The following is a 27,846-nucleotide window of genomic DNA, read 5'->3' as shown; positions in this document are numbered from 1 at the left end:
GTTGAAATCGGTTTGTATCAGTGACAGGCAATGTGAAGCTGAATACTGCAGTGTGGCTACGAATAATGAACTAAAATACCTCTTCAATTAAATATTTAATGCCAGCAACCATTATAGCGTACATTTGTATGTGAAGACACAAAATAGACACAAGGCGAAATGAAAAGACAGACAGCATTCAAATAGACATCTGAAATACAGGGTTTGAAGAAGCAGCCTCTTGCCAAAATTAAGAGTATTTGTCCTGCATGTGACTCAGTCATCTGAATAACTCCAGAATATATGATAGGCACCTTGCTTGAACCATGCAAAATTGTGAATACATTCTGAAACAAAAAGCATTTAAAAAGTAAATACATAAACATCTTACAGTAACCGGTCAAAATAAAACAGGCATCAATTGTGAAAATGCAAAAGAAAGGCACGTAAAATGTTGATGAAAAGGGGTTGGTGAACATAACAGGATTGAGAACTTCGGTTTTGCCCACTTGGAGATGAACATGATGCATTTTGGATTCCATATGCTCAGTGATTGTGGAGAAATGAACAAGCGTCTCTAAAGGGGTTATTCTTCAGAGGACGGGGTCGTGTCTGATGGTGCCTGCTGGGTAACACTGTCCATCTCTGCAGGTTCAGAGCTCTCAGTCGATGGACTCTTCTCATGGGCAGCACCTTCTTCCTCTTCCTCTGCCTGGCTTTTATCTGCTTCTGTGTTAGCACTCTCGTCAAAGCCGGGCCCTTCGGACTGTGGGCCGTCGCCGTCGTAGATGATGTCCTCTGGGTTGGGCGCGGGAGGACAGAACTCTTCATCAGGGAGGATATGAAGAAACACGGATTCAGCCTGGAAATGAACAGAGAAACAATCATAGTTTGCCTAAACCAACAAGAAACATCCCATAATTGAGCCTGTAAGCAATATCTGATCCAATGAATGCAGTGTCTGCCTCCCTCTGCTGGACTCACCAGTTTAATGGAGTAGTCGCTGCCCAGGCTGCCATCGGGACCGGTGCACACGTGAACGTTGCTCGGCAGGCTGTAGCTGCTGCTGTCCAGGGCTGATGTGTCCCTCATGTTGAAGTACATGACCCACAGCACTGCGGGCTTGCTTCTCTCCTCTGCACCTGCATGTGATGTTTAAACAGTCATTCCTTTTCTGTCTTTAATGTCTTGATATAAGAAAGCTTTGCATTTCAGTTGTTTAAAGGTCATTGCACACTGATTCCGAAATTTCCGTCCGAATTTTTCATTTGTTAAAAAATAAATACGACCTCACGTTGTGTAAATCACGTTTACACAGTGCCTCCGAAACTTTCGTCTGTCATAAAAAAAAAAATTCGGATCAGGTTCGTTTTTTTGTGTTTTCGCATCCGTAACAAGCATTTTTGATAGGAAAGGATGACGAATACGAAAAAAAATGCATATGAAAATCTCGGACTCGGTGTGCAAGGACCTTTACTCTTGACAGTTCTGAAAAATATTAAGCCTAATCTGGACCAGTTGTCTGTATTAAAGGTCATGACCAGGCCTAGATAGCCTTTTCCCTCTTTTCTGCACTGATTTTGAGGAAAAACCTTATACTGGTTATGGATTATTATTTCATTATTAATATAAACCAGTCAAATATTTGGTAACAATTATGCTTCGGATGGTGATTATTTAATTTTTGAAAGAAGTCTCTTCTGCTCACCTGCTGCATTTCTTTGATCACAATACAGTAAAAAAAAGTAATATTATAAAGATCATTACAACTGAAAAATGTGTTTTCTATCTGAATATATTTTAAAATGTAATTTATTCCTGTGAATTATCAGCATCCTTACTCCAGTCGTCAGTGTTACACAAACTTAAGAAATCAATCTCCTAATATGCCAATTTGCTGCTCAAAAAACATTTCTTATTGTCATCAATGTTGAAACAGTTTTTGCTGCCTAAAACTGTGTAAACTGTGAAATACTAGCACTTAAAAATTTTCTTAAAAGTAATGAATACTCATTCAGCAAGGATACACTATATTCATAAAATTAATGACAATAATGACAATTCACATTGAAATACAACATTAAACACTGAACTTTCTATACAGTAAAAGCCATTATTAAGAACCATAAATAATGATTGAACACCAATAATAAATTATGATAATATTATAATCATTATTATAATGATTATTAAAGGAGCATGTAACACTGAAGACTGGAGTAATGATGCTGAAAATCAACTTTGCATCACAGGAATAAATTACATTTTAAAAATACATTAAAAAGAAAAAAGTAATTTTAAATTGTAATAATATTTCACAATATTACGTTTTTTTTTTAAAATAGTATTTTTTATAAATTAAATGCAGCCTTGGTGAGCAGAAGAGACTCGTTTCAAAAACATTAAAAAAACTAATTAGTGTATAATATATTATTGAATAAAATATAATAGAAAATAGAACTGTTTTTATTTTTAATACAAAAACAAAAAAAATGAAATCAAAACAAAAAATACAATAAAATACAGTGGATTTTTTAATTTATTTTTTTGGTTGTTATTCTGTCTCTCACTGTTCAAATAAATCTACCATTAAAATTATAGACTGATCATTTCTTTGTCAGTTGGCAAAAAGTACAAAATCAGCAGGGGATCAAATACTTTTTCCCCCCACTGTAAATTCAAGGCTATGGAAAGTCTTCAAAAGTGTGCACAGAACCATTAGAACCTAAATTGCATGATACTGAGGGAGTTTACAGCCTTGCATAAATGTGAGGTGCTTCCATAAAAGAAGAGTATGTTTGTGATGCAACAAACGACAGTAAGATGACATGTTGGTGTTGGATACCAGAGAGAATTTCAGCACCAAGGACAGCAGACAGACTTTTTGACTTGCGGCATTACAGTCTTGACCACTTTGCAGATTATTCCGGGCAGGAAATGCCCACTTAAACAAGGAAGAGATCAACAGACCAACATGTAAAGCAACAAATCACACCTTCTTTAGACTGTAGAATGCCATAAAAAGTGGGTTCTCTGACAAGGCTGTTCATTTCTGCTTTAGTTAGGCCATTCAGACAAAAGTGGAAGTAGTATAGAAACTCCACTCTTCTTATTAACATTCTGGTAAAACTTTAGGTTAGGGAACACTATTCACTATTAACTAGTTGCTTATTAGCATGTATATTACTAGCATACTGGCTGTTCATTAGTATTTATAAAGCACATATTAATATCTTATTCTGCATGACCATATTCCAGATCCCTTAACCCTATCCAATACCTAAACATAACTACTACAACAACTACCTAACTTACTATCAACAAGCAGCGAATTAGGAGTTTACTGAGGGAAAACTCTTAGTTAATAGCGAATGTGTGTTCTTGCCAACACCACTTATGGCAGTTTCAAAAGATCTATGTTGATTTATCATGATATGAGTCACTGTTATTTTGTTAGCGGCTGCATGACGTAGGTCACCTAATCTCTTTCTCTCCTTTGATGACATCTTAGGCGAGACGGGCTCTATAGTCCAACAGAAGAGAAGAATCTCAAGAGTGTGTGTGCGTGTGTGTGTCACTGGTTCGTTTAAAGCGTAAAGCTGTCAGTCTGTATCATTACCCTTTAAATACATGAGCCTCTGCTGCAAAAAGGTGGGAAAAGAAAGGCTAGAAAAAGCGAGAGGGAGAAGGTGTCAGTCTGAAATGTCAGAACGGTCATTACCCAAATGTCACACAATTATGACGCGTGTTCCTTTTCCTGCCCGGAGTGGCCCGGTGATTTGCTTAATTTGGAGAGGGGGAGAGGTGTGGCGGCATCAATGTTTAACGCCGCTTCAAATATACCACCCATCCTTCCCTCTGAATGCTGCCGGGTCACTGATTCTCAAAACGCTCAAGCCTTTAACTGAACACACACTGCCAAAGAGTCTCTTCTATTAGAAGAAAGCCATGAACATACATGACCAGGTAACATATGGACACAGAGAAACACTTTTATACTGTATACTGTATATGTATTGATATATAAAGTGATATCGGTTTTATTTTATTAGTATATTCATAATTATACATGTTATAAAATGATCAAATTAAAATTAAACATCATATACACCACCATTCAAAGGTTGAGGATCAGTAAGATTTAAAAAAAAAAAAGAAAATAATAATTTCATTCATCAAAGGCACATTTAAATGAAACAAAAGTGACAGTAAAAACACTTAGGTTACCAAAAAAAAAACCCATATAAAATGAACTACTTTGTATAAATGTATGTTTTGTTTCATCTAACTGTCTTAAGTTTAAACGTCTATTGAAGTAAGTGTAAGAATGCATGTGTTTGGGCTCTGGTTTGGTCATACACAAACACACACAGGCTCCCAGATGTGACAAATGTCAGATTAGCATACAGCAGCACTCCTGATGGCGGCTAACACATGCCTGCAGCTGCAAACCTCCCAAACCACAATCACTCTCTAACACACACTGGCACACTGCCTCCGCGTGTACACACATACACACACACATCTAAATAAGGACATTACACAGACTTCTATTGCTTTATATACAGATAGTTATAGATTTTAAAAGATAATCCAAACTCACACCCTAACCCTACCCCTCACAGAAAACCTTCTACATTTTTACAAAAAAAAAAAAAACTTTTCCTTTATTTTTATACCAGTTTTACATCCCCAAAGAGAGGTTTTCGGAGATCAAATGTGTCCCTAAAATATGGCTAAGTAGGTACACACACACTTTTTGCTTCAAACCAAAGTTTGTTAATGGTGTGACTGTTCTCAAAGTTTGTTGGTTGGTTTGGTTCATGGCTCATAGCACTTTTAAAATCCCAACGAGAAAATGAATGGGTAAAAAAAAACTTTAATCAGCACAGCTGAAAAAAATGGGTTGGGACTAATACACTCATTGTCACTAAGGTGTTCAGAGACATTTTATGTGCAGTCGCTAAAATATTTGGAGTGTTGTTTTTTTAGCCTGCTGCTATGTGATGCAGCTAAGGTATTCAGAGTTTTTTTTTTTTTTTAGCAGACTATGCGGTAGCTAAGGTATCAGAGGTTTTTGGTCGCTAAGGGGTTTTGAGATGTGTTCTGAGTGTTATGGGTTGTTCAAGTCACTAACCCTGAATACAAGATGTAATAGCAAAGCAATCTGTTTCCTTTAATCTAGTCTACATGCGGTCATATATAAGCCTTGATCTTTCTGAAGGGTTTAAAATCCCTTAGGAAATCTGCACTAGTTGTTGTTTATTTGTTCTATTTGGCTCCATCATGATCCAAACAGACACTCTCTCTCTCTCTTACACACACACACAGAGCGCTTTGACCATGGGAATGAATGAAGATCTACCCAGGTGACTTTGTCTCTCTGACCTGTTCTGGCCCACTGCTCTTCTTATCTAGCGATTCATCCTCAAGACCTCTGCCAGTATTTGTTCTGACATTTTAATTAAAATAGTACTAGCTCATTCCTGTGATAAAAAGGCTGTGTGTCGCCCAGCGGGGCCCCACATCCCACACCCTCCGCTGTGCCGGCCACGCACCTGAGCACAAGCTCACACACACACACACACACACACACACACACACACACACACACACACACACACACACACACACACATTATAACATTTCTATTTTCTTGAACTACAGAAGTACTTAAATTCACAACAAGAATCAATAGAAAAAGGTAATGCTTCAAAGGAGAGTATGTGCATGATGGAGGAGTGATAAAGTTGTGTTGAGATGCTGGCTGATAGAGGGAGATTGAGTTTGTTGGATGGAGTGAGGAGAGTTGAGGATGCCGTGGCCTAGATGACCTTGATCTTACTGCAATCAAACAAGACAATCATCCCACCATCACACTCATCTGGAGTCAAGACACTTTTATTTCACAAATTATGATAAATTGGTACATTTTAGGAATTGTCAACTATGACATGAAGCTGTTGGAAAGGATCAGTATCAGGAAATGAATGCAAGTCAAGTTTCAAACTATTCACAATTTAAAGTAGCTAAACCAGTCAAAATGAAATTATTATATGGCTAAGCATGATTATCAAATAACAAAGACTGCAGTTTAATTAAATAAATATATGCGCTGCATGTTTCAGAGTGAAGCACAGACAGTTTTATGTCCAGTTTTATCAGTAAATGCTGCTCCTCACAAACTAATCTCTGCATGTAACATCAATAATTATTATCTTTCCTAAATACTCATTTTTTTATTTTACATTGAAACGTTACAAAAGCAATATTTCTTAATTTAATATTTTTAGCAATAATAATAATAATAAAATATAAAACAACACCCTTTTGACCTTGCCAAAAACAGCTTTTTTCACAGCAACCCGTTTTGTTGCATGTCTCTTTAAATGCTAATGAGCTCTGCTGACCCCGCCCCTTTCTTCCGTAGGGTGACCAGCCGTTCTCATGAGACAGTTTACTTTAGCCGCATTTAGCTGCATTTAGAGCTTGCTAACTAGCACATAATTAGGAAAGGCGATTTGCAAAGATTCTTAAAAGAACCTTATACTCACTTCTGTAAGTGAAGCTGGATCATGAATGATTAGCGCAAACTAGGGGTGAGCGATATGAGCTAAAATTCATATCACGATATTTTCCACTGTCCAGACAATATCGATATTATATCGCGATATGAGAAAAAAATATTGGAATCACATTTTAGTAGACCTTAGTTAAATTACAGGCAAAATATGTATTTTAACCTTATATAATGGTCTGACTTTAGATGTGTGAAATTATGCTACATAAAACAGCAAATGGACTGAAAGAACATGCAAATTCACTCTATGACAGCAGATGGCGCTTAGGGCCTCAATTTAACGTTCCTTTGGTTACCGCTGTAAATAAAGCTGCTCTGCGCTGCACTTATAAACACGGAGGTAAGAGAAAAAGAAAATGCCCTTCCCTTCAGATACTCATTCATATTAACCCCCTGCCCCCAATTCATCATTTATATTCTTCCTATATTTTGAGCATTGTGAACAGTGATCTTGCGCTGCCTGCTACAGTATTTTCTCTCTTTGTGTTCCGTGTTCTGCGTCTCTGTCCTGTGTTAACGCCCGTTTACAGACTTAGTAATATTACCACACAAATTAGATTTTGGGAAATTATTGTAATCCAGTATGTGTGCAGTTCCGAATAGCCGATCGTGTGTTTGGAGCAAAAACTATCCGGTTCTGATTTATGTCCGATCAAGCGGGGCATCTCTCTCTCTCTGATGATGCAGTAATGACCGCAGGGAAAAAATCTTTGTCTGTCCATCCAATGAAATCCATGAATATGTAACGGTATCCACGGTATAGCAAAATCCATATCATGGCACAACGTAATACACACGTCACGTTAATACCAGTATAGCACCCACCCCTAGCGCGAACATAGACGCATTTACAGTAGGGAGATCTGGGCGCATTCCCTTCTAATCAAGCATAATCCACTGCGTCTTCAGACTGTCGGGAGTAAAAATGGATTTCCTGTAGCTCAAATAGTAGAGCATGGCGCTACCAACGCCAAGATCATGGGTTCGATTCCCAGGGAAAGCAAGAGCTGATAAAATGTAAAAACTGTAACTTGAATGCAATGTAAGTCGCTTTGGATAAAAGCGTCTGCTAAATGCATACATGTAAATGTAAATGACGTCTGCTATGTTCTTTATTACACCCAACAACAGAACACCTCAATCGCTTAATCAGAGACATTCTGCTCCGGCGTCGAAACAATGGCGGACTGTCTACAGCTCACTAAGGGCAAGTCTACAGTAAAACACCAGCGTCAATCAACAATTGTGGGAGGGGCCTGGGTCTGTGTTATGTCACACAGCCAAGAATCTGAGAACGAATTGATCTTAGCAAGGGGATATTATTTATATGGATAAAAAAAAAAAACACTGGGTGGATTTTTATCATCATAGGGTGGATGTGTACAAACACTGCCAACACATTTATGTTCAAACAACATGTAAAAGTGAATTTTGCATCTGATGACCTCTTTAAAAAAATGAAGTGTTTTCTTTTTCTTTTACCTTATTGAAATTAAATGTCTGAATGAACCATCTAAAATGAATGGTACTTCTTAACACCACTTCAATTCTAGGAAAAGCATGATTATTGTCATAGCTCACTCAGCGATAAAGCTGTGCATTTATTTTACAGTGGTTTGTCAGGATACACCACTGCATATCTGAAGAAAAGTCTTGTTTCTTGAAAACCTCAGTGTTGTTTTAGTATAACTGAGATACTATTGTTAATTAATATTTTTAAATCTGATTTTATATTTTATGATTTTCTTTTAATTCCTTCGTGCATTTTTGTAATTTTTAAAATATTTTTAAAGTGTAATTAAGTTTTATTTCAGTTTTAGTTGCTTTAGGACAATAAGGTAAACTAAATGAAAATGAGAAATTACGTTGGCGACTAACTGAAACAAGTTTTTTTATTTAATTTAATTTGTACTTGTGGTATTTATTTATTTTATTATACACACACAAACACAGACAGGAATCAAGAATAATTAACTCTAGAAAACCTACTGCTACTTTGTTACTACACTGACATTTTACCACCAAGTACAACTAAACTAATCTTTTTTTTTTTTTTTAAATTCAATCTTTGAAATCCAAACTCACTATATGAATTCACCCTTATGATCTGAAGGTAATGTGAGGTCATATGTGACAGGTCGTGCTCAGATTCACTCTGAAGGAGCCAAGCAGACCCTGACAGAGCATAATGGGAATCAATGGGAGCAGCGCCTGGCCCCTGCCTGCCACACCACCATCAATATCAATCACTGTTATCGCCAATAACGTCTCTGTGTAAGCCCTTCGCTGAATGTCACAGCAATACCAGATCTTTCTTCTTTAAAGAGAGGAAGAGATGATCTCTCTTTGACACGAGCGGCAAGGTTAGTTAAGTACTGTTAGCAGGATGTATAGTGGATCTGGATGTGCAATCGGAGGTCGATGCACAGAAGGACTGAAGATGTTAATGGGTTTAAATGATGGGGAGTTTTTAATTGGAAGTGAAGGAGCTGGGTCAGGTCTTACCTTCTGAAGGTTCCTCTCCAGGAATGGTGGAAACGTGAAACAACTGAGATACAACTGGAGCAAGATCTTCCTGGGCCGTACCAGATGATGAACAGGTCAAGTGCACCAAATCTGATAACAAAAAAAGATCACAACAGACCATTTAGGGCAACTAAGGGTACATATTTTTTTATTTTTGGTTTCATATGGTTCACTTTTATACCATTTCTAAGAAAAGTTTAAATACTCTAAAATGTATAAGAATGCTATGTCGTAAAAAGCAGTAACAACACTGTAACCATTATTAATTAAATAAATGCAAAAATAAATATATTTTGAGCATTGTGAACAGTGATCTTGCGCTGCCTGCTACAGTATTTTCTCTCTTTGTGTCCGTGTTCTGCGTCTCTGTCCTGTGTTAACGCCCGTTTACAGACTTAGTAATATTACCACACAAATTAGATTTTGGGAAATTATTGTAATCCAGTATGTGTGCAGTTCCGAATAGCCGATCGTGTGTTTGGAGCAAAAACTATCCGGTTCTGATTTATGTCTGATCAAGCGGGGCATGTCTCTCTCTCTCTGATGTAAAATGTATAAGAATGCTATGTCGTAAAAAGCAGTAACAACACTGTAACCATTATTAATTAAATAAATGCAAAAATAAATATAATACACAATACATTTTTTTTTTGAAATATCATGAAATATTCATTCAAAAATGTCATTAAATTTGAGAGAGTCACGCCACATGACATTTTACAACCTGGGAGTCTGCAGGGTTTCTCTGTATAATATCATTTTCTGTTTTTTTGTTTGTTTGTTTTTTCCCTTCATGTTAGCTGAACCACATGACTTATTACAATGTCAGGACACTTTTTGTATAAACCATATCAAATTGAATCTTCATTCATGTTCATCATAAAAGGGGTGTATTCAAGTCACTGTATGTATGAATTGCATGTATTTTTGGATTTCTGCCATGGAATAAAATTTTTTAAAAAGGTAATCACAACTTTTTATTTCACAGTTCTGAGTCTATATCTCACAATTATGATGGGAAAATGTCAGAATTGTGAGATATAGACTCAGAATTGTGAGATATATTTTTAATTTTTAATATATAATCATTATATATGAGAGTCTCTCTCTCACAATTCTGACATTTTTTCCCTCAGAAATGTGAGATATACTGTATAATCAGAATTGTGAGAAAAAAGGTCTGAATTGTGTTATCTTTTTTATTCATTACTCCAGAAACAAGCCTCCATATGATCCTGTGTACCTAAAACATACTAAAAATAAACTTGCAAGTCTGAGAAAAAAGGTTTTAGAATGTTTATATCTCACAACTCTTAAGTTTTCCTCTCTCAATTAGCCAAAATTGTGAGGGGGGAGGGGTGGGGGGAATCAGAAAAGTCACAATTGCCTTTTTAATTAACCTTTGATGGAAACTATCTTCCATAAGATCAAATCTCAAGCTGCTGCATATAAGCTGCACTAGGCAACGTTTCGAAGCATGCTTACTTTACTGACAAAAACTTGTTTAAATAAGTATGACAAACTTGGCCAACAATCTGACAAGAACTACAGTAAGGCTCTGACTTTCCATGAAAGTAGCCCTTAAAGTGATGCAGAGGGGCAAAGAATAAACGGGCACCAAAACTCAAAACAACAAATCTCAATCCTCATAAAGGTCTGAGAAGTTCTACTAGTGGGATCTGTGGAAATGTCCTGGGTAATCCCAAGAGTTCACACACCACTTCCAGGCTTATCATTACTTCTCCATTGTTTCTTCCTGTGGTCTGTGGTACAACACTGTGTGCGTGAGGATCAAAGAGAACAATTCCAGTGCAGGCAGCTCAGGGCGGCACACAGGCTCCGTGTCACACCGTGGAGAGGTGCACATATGCAGGCATCTCCAGTGGGACAGGAGGTGCAGCTTCGCTAAAGGCTCTAAAGACACACGGGACACTGCAGAGTTTTGAAAAAGATTCTTGCCACAGCCAGAGACACTCCAGGGCTGAAAAGTCCTGGATAGTTCAAAGTGAACACTTTTGCAGTACAGGTGGATTCATAATATATCCAGTTATGGGCATAATTTTCTGTGTAAAGTCTTAAAGCAAAAAAATTTTTTCTGTTCTATTTGAGTGGACACTTTTTTATGAACATAGATCACCCTACAGCATACATGAAATACATGGAAGAATTCTAAACTTATGAAAATGTATAATTTGAAGTAATAAATCAATGACAAAATAAATAAATAAAATTAAAATTATATTTAATCTGAGTAATCAACATGAAGCAACATTCATAATCCATTTTACTTCCATAGCGTGATGTATTTTAAAGTTTAGTGAATGTAGATGATTCAATAAGACACTTTAAATATAAAAGACTAGGAGTCCCCACTTAAAAATAAAATGAGATCATTAAATCAAGTAAGTAATCAATTAAAATAAATTATGAATGTATTCACTCAGAAATCAAAATGTAAATAACTTACCAAATTGCCAAATAAATACAGGCATTTAAAAATGCTTTTAAATGAATGCTTAAAAGTGTAGCAAACGTAACATAAAAATGGAACATTGCACTTTTATAAAGCAATTAAAATTTGCTTTTCATCATTAAACAATCATACTTTTGAAATAATACACTTCTCAAAACACCAATTACACTTTCATATGATTACTGTACTTTTTCAATTTTTATATTAATATTTAAAGGGGTCATATGATGTGATTTCTAGTTTTCCTTTTCTTTAGTGTGTTATGTAGCTGTTTGTGCATGTATACGATCTGCAGAATTACAAAGCTCAAAGTCTCCCACAAAAGGATTCATTCTGTCTATAAGAGAAGGCTGATCCAGACCGGGATAAAACGCCTCATTCAAACACGCCCCCACATGTCTACGTCACGATGTGGAAATATTTGCGTAATGCCGCCCAAATGTGAACGCAAAGAAAGAAGGTGTGGTTTCAGTAACCGCAGTAGTGTTGATGCAGCCATGTCAGGGAGATGCTGTGTGTTTCTGTGCAAATATAAAAGCACTTTATTTGGCCGTCCAAAAGTAGATGTAATTAGGAATCATTGGTTAAGATTTGTTTACAACATACAGCACAACCCAAATGTTCGAATTTGTGCAACGCATTTTATGGACGACAATTTCGTGAAGCTAGGAGTGTACAAGGCTGGCTGTGCACAAAGGCTATTTCTAAAAAAAAAGGGTCAATTCCGATTTTTCTATGACAATCTGGAGCTTCTGACAGACTACAACGGTTTGAGTTAAAAATCTTTGTTTGTGTTCGTTTGAAGAAACAAAGTCACCTACATCTTGGATACCCTGGGGGTAAGCAGATAAACATCACATCACATTTTCATTTTTGGGTGAACTATCCCTTTAAAGCATGCCAACATATTCTGTTACACCAAATGCACAAAATAATGATCTTTAAAATAGCATCATATGACCCCTTTAACTACATTAAGACTAAACTGTATATACAGGAGTATGTATGAAGAAGATTGCTCTTTGTCCACTAAAGAAAGAAAGTTGGTGGATTTGTGTCTATTACAAGCAAGATGTTCTATTTCCCTGTGTTGGAAAAATACCAATTGCCCTTCCATTGGACTATGGCTGAAAAACTTAACATGTTTGGCTCTTGAAAAACTTACATATGTAATAAGAAAGAAACCCTCAGAATTTTTTTTATATCGGGGAGGTGTTTTTGGACTTTGTTAAAAGTGGAGATATTGAAGATGCTTTAGATGTGTGAAGTTATGGAATGTAAGAAATGTATGGTATTTGTTATTTTTAGGGCCCGAGCACCGAGGTGGGAGGACCCTCTTGGAATTACTCACGTTTTTTCTTCTTCTTCTTCAAAGTGAATCGCATTTTTGAGGGCCTAAACATGCTCCAAAACTCATGAAACTTTGCACACGGGTCAGAACTGGCGAAAATTTACATCTGATATGGGTTTCAGAAGTGGGTGTGGCAAAATGGCTCGATAGCGCCACCTATAAAATTTCAAAAGAGTGCGCCTTGAGCTACGTTTTACGTACATGCACGAAAATCGGTACACACGTGTAACACACCATTACCTACAAAAAAGTCTCCTGGTACAAAATTCAAAACCCAACAGGAAGTACGTTATTTTGAATTTCCTGTTAAATTTTTGTGCAGTTTTTGCGATTTCCAGGCTTCGTACTTTGTTTTCGTACCTACAGTTTTAATCGGATCGTCTTCAAATTTGCTGAGTGTAATCATAAGGCCTTTGCGATGTTAAATTGCGAAGATCTAGAGTTTTCGTCATGGGGCGTGTCCCTGGGGGCCCGACAAAGTTTGATGTTTCGCCATGAAACAGGAAGTTGCTGTAACTCAGGCAAGCAATGTCCGATCTGCCCCAAACTTCACACGTTTCATAGGAGTTGAGTCCTGAACACATCTGCATGCTCATATTCAGATATAGTCATAGCGCCACCTGCTGGCAACAGGAAGTGACATGTTTTAGACTGTGATGCACTATTAGCAACACAGTAAAATATGCCATTGGGTGCTAAACATGTTAGCAACATGCTCAAACATGTTAGCAACACTTAGCTAAGTGCTAAAGTATGCTACTAACTCCATCAAACAGGAAGTTGTTGTAACTCAGGCATACAATGTCCAATCTGCCTCTAACTTCACATGTTTGATTACAGTCCTGGCCTGAAGACATCTACATGCTCACACTCGGTTATAGTGATAGCGCCACCTACTGACAACAGGAAGTGACATGTTTTAGACTGTGATGCACTATTAGCAACACAGTAAAATATGCCATTGTGTGCTAAACATGCTAGAATAATGGTCAAACATGCTAGCAACACTTACTAGGTACTAAAGCATGTTATTAATACCATGACACAGGAAGTTGTTGTAACTCATGCATACAATGTCTTATCTGCCTCTAACTTCACATGTTTGATTACAGTCCTGGCCTGAAGACATCTACATGCTCACACTCGGTTATAGTGATAGCGCCACCTACTGACAACAGGAAGTGACATGTTTTAGACTGTGATGCACTATTAGCAACACAGTAAAATATGCCATTGTGTGCTAAACATGCTAGAATAATGGTCAAACATGCTAGCAACACTTACTAAGTACTAAAGCATGTTATTAATACCATGACACAGGAAGTTGTTGTAACTCATGCATACAATGTCTTATCTGCGCCAAACTTCACACCTTTTATAATAGTCCTGGCCTAAACACATAAAAAGGCCAATATTCATTTAAAATTATAGCGCCACCTGCTGGTGACAGGAAATTACTTGTTTCACACTAACTTAAACACGCAATGTCTGATCTGCCCCAAACTTGACATATTTGATATAGAGTCCTGGCCTTAACACATCTGAAGGCCAATATTCATTTATAATCATACTGCCACCTTCTGGCAATAGTAAATTACTTGTTTTACACTAACTTAAACATGCAATGTCCGGTCTGCCCCAAACTTCATCTGTTTGGTAAGAGTCCTGGCCTGAACACATCTTAAGGCTAATATTCATTTATAGTGATAGTGCCACCAGCCGGCAGCATGAAATTACTTGTTTCACATTAACTTAAACATGCAATGTCCGATCTGTCCCAAACTTCACACGTTTTATAAGAGTCCTGGTCTTAACACATCTTAAGGCCAATATCCCATTATAAGCATAGTGCCACCTGTTGGCAACAGGAAATGGCTTGTTTTAGACTACCTTAAACATGCAATGTCCAATCTGCACCAAACTTCACGTTTGGTAAGAGTCATGGCCTGAAGACACCTAAAGGCCAATATACAGTAATAATCATAGCGCCACCTGTTGCAAATAGGATATGTCATGCTTTATAGTAACTCAAACATACTATGTTCAATCTGCATCAAACTTCATATGTTTGATAAAAGTGCTGCCCTGAAGACATCTACATGCCAATATTCAGTTATAGACATAGCACCACCAGCTGGCAGCAGGTTTGGCACATATAAATAACTTTGACGTATTCCTCTATATTTGCCTTTTTAAATGCATGTTGCTCACCGTTCCCTGTCTCCCTGAAGCCACCGGTCGGCGGTGAGCCCGGGTGGGAGGGCCCGTTCATCGCTGCTTGCAGCTTTAATTAATTTTTTAACCTGTCTGGGGTAAGTTGTGGAGAAGGATGTTGTGTTTTTTGGAAAACTTTGTAAAAACTCAAAGATATATTATACAAAATTGTATATACAGTTATAAATGTCCACTGTCAATTTGAAAAGTGATTTATTATTCAGATGCTTAGTTGAACTTTAATGAAATAAAACATTTTAAATGTCTATTTTATACATTTTTAAAATAATTTTTAATAAGAATTATCATTAAATACTAATAAATTGATTATTTATATTTTTAAATGGCACTCCAAGTCCTTCACACACTGATACCCTTTAGTTCAAACTTAGTAACGTCAGGCGAAATGCTGTATGATCAAAGTATAAAGCAAACAAATGGGGCCTATTCTGATTTCATATAGATTTTAAAGGTGAAATATATATATTTCTAATGTTAAAATACTAATACTTGATATACTCAAAACTTGCACCCAGTGTAATGAGATGAAGCCAAATCTGAGGGAAGGACGCAGGACGACCAATAACAGATATCATTTTTGCAATTCTGTTTGCTGCTGCCAGTGGCCCAAAATCACACACTTCACCTTCAAAGTCTATAATCAATAGTCGTAGTGTTGCTTGGAGCCTTCGAGAGCACATCTAACATCCCCAGCAGCGTAACTTGTCATAAGTGGTTAATGATAAATAAAGACCATCTTCTCCTGTGAACGCATGTCTGTCACGGTCATCATCATCCGCTGATTGCGAGGGATGCTCTCAGGTAGAAGTGCATTACTTAAAGAGGAACGACTACGATCCATCTCCCTGTGGGACCAGGCTATTGCAAAGCAAAGCTTCCTATCATTTCCCCTGAACTCAATTCCCAGAGAGAGGAAGAGGAGTTCCGCTGATTAAGCTTTTCATTCCCCCGTGAGGACGGAGTCAGTCACTGGGGCCCGCGCCAAGACCGCTCCACCATCTCCACCTGATCTACCCCTTCACGATGATTGATAGCAAAATAGGGCCAGTGTAACAAACAGAATAACTTTCATAAATAACAATGGAGTTAATGATGGAGTCATCGCTGAGGTGGGCGGTGAACTGAGTGTTGGCTGTGTTCTCAGACTATCAATGTGTATCACAGTTATCATTTTTGGAAGATCACTGATAGTTTGAACTCTGCATTTTGTAAATTAATATGCAACAGAAGCATTTATATGCACTACCGGTCAAAGGTGTATAAATGTTTCGAAAAAAGTCCCGCTCACACTCACCAAGGCTGCATTTACTTGATCAAAATACAACAGAACAGTAATATTATGAAACATTACTACAATTTAAAATAACTATTAAGGTCACGTGATCCTTCAGAAATCATTCTAATATGATGAAGAAACTTGAAATTAACTCGAAATTTACAGTTTTGCTGCTTAATAATTGTGTGTAAACCGTAGTAAATTTTTCCAGGATTCTTTGATGAACAGCAAAAAAGAACAGCATTTATTTGAAATAGAAAACTTTTGTATCATTATAAAAGTTTACATGATCATTTTAATGCACCCCTGCCGAATAAAAGTACTAATTTCTATTTTTTACCTTTTAAATGGTAGCGTATCATGGTTTTCACAAAAGCAAAAACTGTTTTTAACATTGATAATAATAAGAAATCAAGCAAATCAGCAGCATATCAGAATGATTTCTGAAGGATCACGTGACACTGAAGACTGGAGAAATGATGCTGAAAATTCAGTTTTGATCACTGGAATAAATTACATTTTAAAATATATTCAAATAGAAAACCGGTTTTACAGTTTAAGATTTTAAATAGTAATAATATCTCACAATTTGTTTGTTTCTAGCATATTTTTGATCAAATAAATGCAGCTTTGGTGAGCAGAAATACACACGTACATATTTTGGCCCCGTAGACTCGGGTTTAAAAAAATGGTACAGTATCCATTAACTAGGTTGTTGGTACATTTTGGAACTGGCAAAAGGAAGAAATGCAAATTGTTTGGAAATCATTGTTATGCCTGGTGCACCGTGCATTTACCATATGATTATGGTAACTGTATAACTGATGTGTGATCATGGCATGTATGTATTGTGGTGGATGTGTAACTCACAGGTGCCAGGCATGCAGGTCATGGAGGACGAACAGAGCTCCACCATCTTCACAGCTGGTGCAGAAGGTTCCAGAGGAGGAATCGTCACCAATGAGATCTGCCATTAAAACAGGAAACATACTACTTACATCTTATAGTTTACATAAAACATATGACTGACATGTCAGTTCTCCCTGGCACTACAAACATAGTGCAGAATCTACAGCGAAATCACAAACTAACTTTATTTTGCCCATGTTGTAAGTTTGTTGAGTTAACACTGGCATAGATGATAATGCAAACAAGGCAGAGCTAAACCGAGAGCTAGACTGTGTAACAGGATCTATATAATCCGGTTATGTTTGCGTACAGTCCTTGGGTTAAACTATGTTAAAACTGCTTTTTAATCAAGTCTAAGTACGACAACTATGCCACCAAAAAAAGTGTGAAAGAGGAAGAGAAAGCGTTGACCGAATGCTCGTTTGGCGACTGTCATTCCAAAGGACGAACGGCTAATTAAAACCAGCCTGAATATTTAATTACGTTTTGTCACACACAGTCATGTAATATTCCATTTCCACACTGTGTCAAGACACTGATATTAATTTCTGTTCGCCGAGGCTAATGAGCATAAATTACACCCACTTTTCCTTCCTCTCCTGATCTGCTTTGAATATTCAAGCATGAATTCCTGATGGAGAGCAAATTGGGCTGAGATTCAGAAGGCATGCGGACCACTCCGCTTCTTTTCCTGGACTCTGGTGGACAGCACTCAAATTAGCCTAAGAGGATGCTTGCATGTCACCATCCACTCTCGCATCAGAAAGATTTATTTATCCAATTCTAAACCAGTAACAGCAAACAGAATTACTGTCCTCTCATTGAACTGGTTATTTTTTCCTCTCATAATTCACTTTAGAATGCTACGCTCAAGAACGGGACGTCAAAACTATTGTAACGATCCCACAAATCGGCTCTGATGTTTTGTTGCATCTATGCCTGCTGGATCTTGGACGTGTCCCAAGAATCCATCCAAATGTGATATGCAGTATAAAAAAGATGTAATGCAATACAAGTTGAAAAGCAAAAGTGCAAGGCAGGCAAGAAACGTGCTTCACTAACACACACACAGCAGAGATGGGTCAATGCCCTTTAAACGTGCATGTGAATATGCAAAAAAAAAAAAAAACTAAAAGAACAAATAAGAACTAATGAAAGAAAAGAGGAAAAACAAACAGTACCAATAAAAGCACGAAATAATGAACAAAGAAATGAATAAAAAGAAACAAAGAAATTTAAAGAACAAGTAGAAAAACAAATAAAAGTACAAACAACCACAAGAATAAGCAAACAAAAGAACATACAAAATTGAGCAAATTAAAAGAGCAAATGAAAGTACAAACTGAAAGAATTAACAGCCAAATGAAAGAAAGAAAGCTTTATACCTGCTGATCAGATTCTGAAGGTAGTACAGATCTGTCTGTGATGAGCACCGCTCGAGATATCTGCCTGTGAAGATGGAGAAAGAAAATTAGAAAAAAAAAGATTTTTAAAAGATTAGGAAAAAGAACAGAACATATATTATAAAGGAGATTATCTGAAAAGAGAAAATTCAAAATGACCCTAAATCACATTTTGCCTTTTCAATTTACTGTAATTGCAATGAATAGTTCACCCAAAAATGAAAATTCTGTCATCATTTACTCAGCCTTATGTCATTTCCGAACGCATATGACTTTCTTTCTTTGGAAACAACAAAAGATGTTTCAAAAAATGTTGTTGCTGCTCTTTCAATACAATGAAATCATAGACTGACCAGTGGATGTTGAGCTTTCAAATCTTTGCTTCAGCATATACAAACTTGGCACAATGTGTACATACATCAGATTATGTTCCACAGAAGAAAGAAGGTCCGATGGGTTTAGAAAAGAGAGAACTGAAAAGGCAAGTGTGACTTGGGGTCGTCACACAATGAAGAATATATATGATATGGACCACTTTTATAATGATTTTATGGTGTTTTTATAGATTTGATCACCACTGACTTTCATTATATGGAAATTACTCAAAACATTTTGCATTTCACAAAGAAGTCATTATATATGTTAGAAAAACAAACGTATAATGTTATAATTACAATAAATGAAATTAAAAAGTTATCATTTTGGTTATATTGGAGGTATAAAGGAGTTTTTATTTTGATAGTATATACATAGGAAAGTGCAAGTGAAATGTCAACACAGTAGAGCCCTGCTCTTCATTATGAAACCTGAATGGGACGATCAATATCTGTTGTTCATGGTAGAAATGACAGTTTGTCAGTAATTACAGTAATGAATACTAATTTTACTTTAGTGGGCTATTATGTGCTTACCTGTAAGCTGTGCTCTGTCTTTGTTCATCTCTGATGAACGAATCTTCAACCACAAAATGACTGCAGCTGATCTTCTGACCACGTGTATCAATCACAGCTTTAACTCTATGAAGTATGAATACAGAAAATGCATCAGGACAAGGAAAAACTGCAAGCCTTTCTTTACCCAAAAAACCTGCTTTAATCACAAAAGGGTCAAGAGATGGTCAGATTATGATTTGAAGATAAAATATTAAAAGACTAGAGCATCATATATTAGCTGTCTCATCCTTCATGGGTCAGGTGGTTAGTTCTAAAAACTCTTTTTATAAAGAGAAGTGGCCTGCCATTGCATATGCATCACTATAGGAATAAGTGGTGCTTTGGCATTTTTGTCAAAAAATAAGTCAAAATGTCAGAATTTTGCATTGTTGGAATAAATCAGATTTTAAGCGATTTCTGTTTGCATGTCTACTGCATGTTAGTTTGCCACTTAAAATATAAAAATATAAAATTTGGGTCCCAAAACAAAACCAGACATGAACCACTGGCTTAGGGCACATGTTTGACCTTTCCTCCTTTAATCTCTGCAACCGAGAAGGAAAAGAGCGAGCGAGAGAGAAAAAGGAGGAACAGAGGAGAATCTGTTGGCTTGTTATGTCAAGAGTTATAAATGTGCTTTATAGGGCTCATTATCCAAACTAATGGGCTGGGGGTGACATCCTTGAAATGGACTTTCACAACACAATAAAGGGGCAAGAGAGCGTCTCCCTCCCCTGCGAAAAGTCAGGCCTCGGAATAATCCTCCCCCCAATGCCCAGATTGACTGCAGGACAGATCTGTTTATGTAAATGAAGATTTATTTACTCGGAGGAACTAGCAGAGGAAGTGGAGGGCTTCCAATCAATCGTCAGCCAATGGGCTGAAAGAAAGCAATATGGGACACATTTCACAAACCTAACACACCTGAGGGCATCCGTAGCAGGTCGCTTTTGCTCACAGGAAGCTGCTTCTGAGTCATGCGAACCAACTACTTATTTACTTTAATGACTGCAGGGCTTAACAATACGTCATGTCTAAAAGTATTTCAAGCCAACTGACAATTTCAGATAAATCTTTCGTTCTATGATGTACAAATATTTTTATCCTTTAACTCCAACATTCGTTTTAATGTGTATTGAAAATTGATATTGTTAATTATGTGATTTCAGTTTCAATTGTACACTGTTAGACATTTCTGTAATTTCTAGAGTTATTTACAGTATATCACCCAGTATAATACTGTAAATTCCCTTTACAGTAAATATCTGTAATACCCTTTGCATCATGGGAATTTTCTGTGACATCAGACCCCACATACAGAGACTTACAGTATTTTTAAAAATTGCTGTATACTACTGTACTTGCTGTAACGGTCTCTTTGGCGCCATTCTATTGAGGTTGTTTTATTTTCCTCATTTCTCACATTTGGATTGACATGATTTGCCCTAGACCGTGTCTACAACGCCGCAACAGCTTGGGACTGACTACACTGGATGTGTTACATCGCTTATAATGATTGGAAAAATCCGTTTCCTTCATGTCAGAAACAGTGCGAGCGCTTGGAGTACATCTGTACGACAGAAACAGGGACATCACTTTACTGTCCGCATCCACTGTAGATAGTATATATAATGGGTTCTATATTGTCTTTTGTTGAGTAGCGCCGCGCCACACCACTCGCGTCCCAAGGAAGACACGGTTCCAGCGGGGCAGCCCTGCGGGTTTTGCCTGGGGATGAACCCGCGAGTGTGGAAGAGCTCCGGAGAACATTTGCGCTGTGTGTCGATGCACCTAACGAGAGAATAAGACCAGCAAGCAAGGTAAAAATATATGTACATTTGTCTGTGTTTGTGTCAGATTTTGTGCACATCAGATTAACCTAGTAACATTTTCTCGTCAACATGGCGGTAACAAACTCTGTCGTTTCAAACAACTTTTGTCAGCTTATTGAATTAAGTTACCGAATTAAAATTATTTTTAACGAGCAACGCTTACCTTATATTAACATAGGGCTGCACGATTTGGATAAAAAAATCGAATTGCGATTTTTCTGATCAAAATTGCGATTTAAAATGTGATTTATTACTATTTCATAAAAGAGCTAAAGGTTTGTTGTGGTGGTTTTAACAGCACCAAAGAAAGACCAAGCATAATCACAAACTATGCTACACTGTGCTACTGTTTATTTAAAACCTCTTAAACATTGTGTCCATTTTTTTATTTATTTATTTTTATAAAGTTGTCAGGATGCAAACATTTGTCATGACATTAAGTTAGCTACATTAACTACAGTATCTTAATTAAAGTTAAATTAACAATCATATATAAAATCTTAAACTTTTAAGAACCCAAACACACTGTACTTTCTGCAGGTTTTACGCCCGTTTCACACATGCTCCGTTTGCAGTGCGTATTTTTTTCCGCGCCCATGTTAACAGATTAAAGCGTTCTCAGTGCATGCGGTTGCGGTCCGGCAGTGCTTTCCTGGAGCGGTGCGTCTGCAGCACGCGCTGAATTAAAGTGACAGCGCTTTGTTCGTGGTAAAAATGAACATGGATTGACATGGAAATGTAGTAATTTCCCAATAAATCAATATAATTAAAGTCTACTATGTTTCACAGGCTTTTTGGCTAGGTTTAAAACAAACAAAAGTGCACTTTTAGATAAACAAGGCAACATATGCACTTGTCCTGTGGAGGTAGAAAAACAAAGTTCTTTAAGACCCGCGGGACTGTTTGTAATAAAGATTTAAATGTTAAAGGCACGAGAGCCGAATGTTTCTGTCAGTGGTAAGTTTTAATTTAAAATATAGGCTATATGCTGTGTTTAAATGTTTCCATTTACTTGAGAAACTTAATATACAAATCTAGAAGCCAAATTCATTGAATATGTTGTATTAATTGAGTTTCAACGTGAATATGTCTATGAAAGATTGTGTAACTGTACTGTGATTAAAAAAGGATCACAATGCTGAAAAAAAAAAACACTTTCAGTATAGGCTAACAACGTTTGGATTTGAAATCAAAATAATGGATAAATTTGTGGTAAACAGCCGCGGATCAGGAGCGGACTGCAAACGCGTCCCGTGCAAAACAATGAGTCCGTGCTGCTTCTGCACCGCACACGGACCGCATACGCGCTGCAAACGGAGCATGTGTGAAACAGGCGTTACAAAGTACATCAGAACATCGAAATCCAAAATCATTCCAAACATATGCGGTGCTTTTTACCGTCGTCTGCAGGACTTTGCTCTTCTGCAGACACGCTTTGTTGGGAAGTTGAACCACTGCTCGCGCTCATCTTTTCCAAATGGCGTTATTTGACGTTCAGTCAGCACGTTCAGTGTTAAAATGCCCCCTATTGGTTAAACTCTGCATCAAACGTAAAATGCGCATGAAGCAAATTGTCAAAAACTACGTAGATGCTTGTTACCATATTTGATAGTTCTTCATCGAAATAATCGCAGCTTTTGCAATTTGAAAATCGCACCCTTTCAAATCGCGATTTCGGTTTACAAACGATTAATCGTGCACGCCTATATTAACATTAGGTTAACTAATGTGAAATTTTGTTCAGGTATTTGTAGTTAATGTTGGCCAGTAGCCTATTGAGAAAATGAAACCGTATGTTAGCTAGGTTAAACAAGTTTTATGGCCTTTCTAGTTTTAGAATTAGTTTGTTATAATTTTTAATGGAAAAGATTTACTGCATTTTTTTTGTGTTTGTGTCTTAAAGGCAACTGCAATGAAGCATCAAGAAAGACATGTGGAGCAGCGCCAGCCACCCTGAGACTGATAATTCATGGTAAGGGAACAACTATGGTTTTGAGAGGTTTGTGTATTCTGTATGGGGTTTGCTTTTTAAAAGTGTGACATTTCTGTCACTAACAAAGTGGAAGGTTAGCAAAGGTGATGGCCACGTTTTGGAGCAGCACCTGGGTTTTGCAGATGGTTATGTATCCTTTGGCTGCCTGTCTTTTGTCCCCATTATGTTTCTGTTGCCTAAAGATTCTTTGTGAGAATAAATCCAGAGGATACAACATAATGCACTGCAAAACGTCCTAAGACAGGAGAAATGGTGAAGATGCACTGTTCCAGCATTGGAAGACTGTATTTTTAAGTTATACATGCAATGTTTTAAATAAAGAATTTAATATTTTGTAATTATTGTGTCTGTTTTAATTGAATGCCAGTAGTAGCTATGTAGAGTAAAAATAAAATGAATTCTATGTAAAAATGATAAAGTCTAATGAAATCTATATTAAAATGAATGAATTACAGTAGTATACTAATGAATTTGATTTTTTTACAGTAATTGACTGTAAAACAGTACCATTTGCAACTGTAAATCAAATACAGTTTGCTACTGTAAAAACTCTTTGAAATGTCTAACATTGTATAATTTTCATTACAGCAAATTAAAAACCTAATGAATTTTTTTATATAAACTATACAATGTATACAGTTTATGTTGTGAGAATTATTTTTTGTAAAGAAAAATGATATATAATAATACAAATACAAAATTTTTGTCTTCACAAAAATCCTAACTTCAAATAATTCATTAGGTTTTTAATTTGCATTAAATTAATTTAAACCTAATGGAATGTGAACCTAATAAAAATAAATATTTTTTTTTACAGAATATAAACTAATTTTTATGCATACAAAAGATTTTGATACAAATGTCATAACAGTATCAAAAATTACAGAATTACTTGGGCAAGCAGAAAAAAAAAAAATCCTTCTACGTGTCCTGGATTGAATTTTGTTCAACAATTTTTTTTTTTAACAATATGCTTTGCAATTATCTGCAGTGTTCTCTCAGTACGCCATGTAAGGAGTTTTATATACAAGTGCATAAGTTTCTTCTGTCAGGGTGCATAAAACACTGAAATAGTGCAAATGATTCCGTTTCACTTGCAACCAAGGCCAGCGATGGCTTTGTAGATCATCATAAGCATTCATAAATCGCCTTCATAAACCACGTCAGTGGCCTCTGAACCAATCAGAGTGATAACCTTGCACTCAACGATGCATGCGTTCAAACTCATTTGAATTTTATATACTTCTCTGCAAATGTGGTTTTGTGTAGGCTAAACAGATCATATGCTGAATGACACCATGATGGATATTACAAGCAAGAAGCTTATTTGTCTTGGTAAATATTGCATAAAATAGTATGCCATTGTTTTAAATCACTGAAAGAATCGGCGTACACATTAAAACACATATGAACAAAAGAGAAAATACTAATTATTAAATAAAAATATTAAAATCTATTTTGTACACATTTTGCAGGCTTCAAAAGGAAAAATTATTATTATTTTTTACAAATTTATTAAAAAATAGTTTTTGAAATAATTTGTGTGTTAAATTTCCAACTTGGATAGTCAACATAGCATATGGGTTGGGTGCTTTCTTCAATGTAACCAAAAAAAAAGGGATTTTATCACTGGGCCACCACGAGTGACAGAAGAAATCATCACAGGCCACTCAAAGAGTTGAGTTCTATTGACATGTGAAATGAACTCGGACAAATGAATTCGGACACGTGATTGAGTTGCCTGTCGAGGCGGTAACAACTTGGACAGCGCTGGACCGTCCTCCGCATGGAGTGGCAGGTGGGATTTGAGGGTCTGTAATCCTCTGCTGCATTATTAATCTGACTCTACCCTTTTCAGCTTTATGTCTGTAATAAGAGCAGACATAGGGCGGTAATTTATGATGCCAGGGAAATTAAAATCATTGTTCAGCCTGCCAGACACCTTGCCAGCTTTTTTTCTTCACCTTCATGAAACTTTTTCCATCGATGATGTATGGCGCTAACCTCCAGCGCAGGGCTGACTCTACACGGGGCGCCACTGGTGGAGGGCACGGACGGTCCGCGATACACTCTAGGTGATGCTTTATAGACTGAGCTCAGGGTCTGACGGACACGTTGGTTTGGAGCTCTGCCAGCTACCACCCCAGCCCTGGTCAGCTGAGTCTGGCTCCAATCCAATATGGATGAAAGAATTTGCCTTGAAACTTCTAAGTGCTCCAGTTATATTGGGGTTCTTGTATTTCAGGGCATCGATGGCGATCAGGAAGAACGTACAGTAAATTAACAATTAAGGTCATCTTGGTTGTTTTTCATATGCTACGTTAAGTTTTGAGGAACACTTCTTGCTGGGCCGCTCAAGTAGAACTGACAGAAGGGACGGCATCAGGGACAGATGCCACATATCAAAACTGACCTCTGTCAAATGACCTACTAAAACAGTGAATAAACATCTGAAAAGCACGTTGGGAGAACAAATGACTAAGGTTATCCACTTGGTTCAAGAATAAATGTTCCTATTTAATATGTTAATATAATAATATAATATAATATAATATAATATATGAGCAATATGGCCGCAGGCCGAGTGCCGTAGGTAATCACAGCTGTGCAATATACAGCCATATCGCACATCTAGAAGTGTGATATTGCGTTTATACAACAGTTCGACGGCACGAGTGTGTAAATAAATTAGAAAAAAACAACAAAGTGTCTTTAAAAGCCCTCTTTTGTGCAGAACTACTTCCTTCCGCCACAGATTTAAATCTAAAGTTGACAGTTTAACAGCTGAGCCCAAGCCTCCGTTACTAATTCCAAAACGTCACTTTAGAACTAGTAACGAAGGAACGTTGAGTTGCCTCATTGAAAACTTATTGTATTACTGTAGTAAAAGCTTGTATTATGTAGAGTGAAGTATGATGAGAGAGAGATGGACTGAGTGACTGTGATTACCTGCATCTGATACAGCATCTCCTACAGACAATAAAACATAAGTCTAAATGTCCACTGAGGAAAGCGTTATCTTTGTCTTATCGTCAATATCCTTTCATCCATTAAGCGCGATTTGCGATGACAGCACTGCTCATTTGTTAGCCACGTCATTGTTGAAAGTAAAAATAACTTCTGTTCACAAAAGCGTTTATTTTTCAAAGTAAAAGTCTTTACGGCAGCGCTAACTCCTAAAAACAGTCTCTTGTCGCCATCTAATGGCGGAACAATGTAACTAAAATCACAATCACGAACACGCACCATGCCTCGGTACTAAACACTATTATTATTTATATAAAATATTATTTATTGAATAATCATATTTACTGTAATAAACAACAACAACAACAACAGCCGTCATAAAAGTTGCTAGGCAATTCAGCCAACCGTACAAAGACAGCGCGATATACAGCACTGAATATACATGATAATATTTTGCCGCTGAACCAATGGATCTCCCGTCTCCAAAAATGTCGAAGAAAATTTTTAAATAGACCTTATCTTTATTAACAAACCGCATATTGGAAGTCCAAGCAAGCACATTCTCGCCTAAAAAAACTCTTAAAACTGCATTCCGTGACGCAAAACAGTATTATTTTTTAAATTATAGTGGATTTGGCCGTCCGCCATGACACTCGCTGTGAGAAATACGGCAACTTCGGCAGGCGGAATGATACAAACGGTGAAGAGGACAAGGAGCTCTGTTGGACTACAATATTGCATACCTATCAGCCAATCAGATTCGAGAACCAGAAAGAGCTGTTGTGTGTATACACACACACATACATACATATATATATACACATACATACAGTCATGTGAAAAAGTTAGGACATCCTATTGAATCCCATGGTTTTCCTTATCAGGACATAATAAAAAAAAAAAAATAACTGGTTCTTTCCAGGTCTTAAAATTTGGAAAATAAAAAATCATGACCAACAACACGACATATTGCACCGTGTCATTGTTTCTTTAACAAAAATAAAGCCAAAATGGAAAAGCCATGGGTGACAAAATTAGGACACCCTTACTGTTAACATAAGAATTAAGAGGGTAAGTAGCAGTCCGGCACTGCTAATCAAAGGCATTTGATTAACTGATCATCAGCAAGTGTGAGCACCTCTATAAAAGCAGATGTTTTGGCAGTTTGCTGGTCTGGAACCTTCAGGTGTGTGTTAACACAGGCATCAGCAATGATCTTAGAGAAGCAATTGTTGCTGCCATCAATCTGGGAAGAGTAATACGGCCATTTCCAAACAATTTGAAGGCCATCATTCTACAGCGAGGAAGATTATTCACAAGTGGAAGACATTCATGCCAGACACCAATCCTCCCAGGAGAGGACATCCCAGGAAATTCACCCCAAGATTAG

General features: G+C 36.9%; 1 protein-coding gene across 1 annotated transcript in view; it reads right to left on the bottom strand.

The window, feature by feature from the left end:
• Positions 1–82: 82 nt before the first annotated feature.
• Positions 83–27,846, bottom strand: part of chm (CHM Rab escort protein) — a 60,815-nt gene continuing 33,051 nt past the window's right edge. The window contains exons 10-15 of the mRNA XM_058758596.1: positions 19,644–19,748; positions 18,715–18,778; positions 17,291–17,387; positions 9,065–9,175; positions 964–1,121; positions 83–841 (exon numbers count right to left, since the gene is read on the bottom strand). Coding sequence (XP_058614579.1) covers positions 566–841; positions 964–1,121; positions 9,065–9,175; positions 17,291–17,387; positions 18,715–18,778; positions 19,644–19,748 — 811 coding nt within the window. The 3' untranslated portion in view covers positions 83–565. The remainder of the gene's footprint in view (positions 842–963; positions 1,122–9,064; positions 9,176–17,290; positions 17,388–18,714; positions 18,779–19,643; positions 19,749–27,846) is intronic.

The sequence above is a fragment of the Onychostoma macrolepis genome, chromosome 21 (assembly GCF_012432095.1).
Source record: "Onychostoma macrolepis isolate SWU-2019 chromosome 21, ASM1243209v1, whole genome shotgun sequence".
Lineage (NCBI taxonomy): Eukaryota > Metazoa > Chordata > Actinopteri > Cypriniformes > Cyprinidae > Onychostoma > Onychostoma macrolepis.
This window is presented reverse-complemented; position numbering and strand designations above follow the sequence as displayed.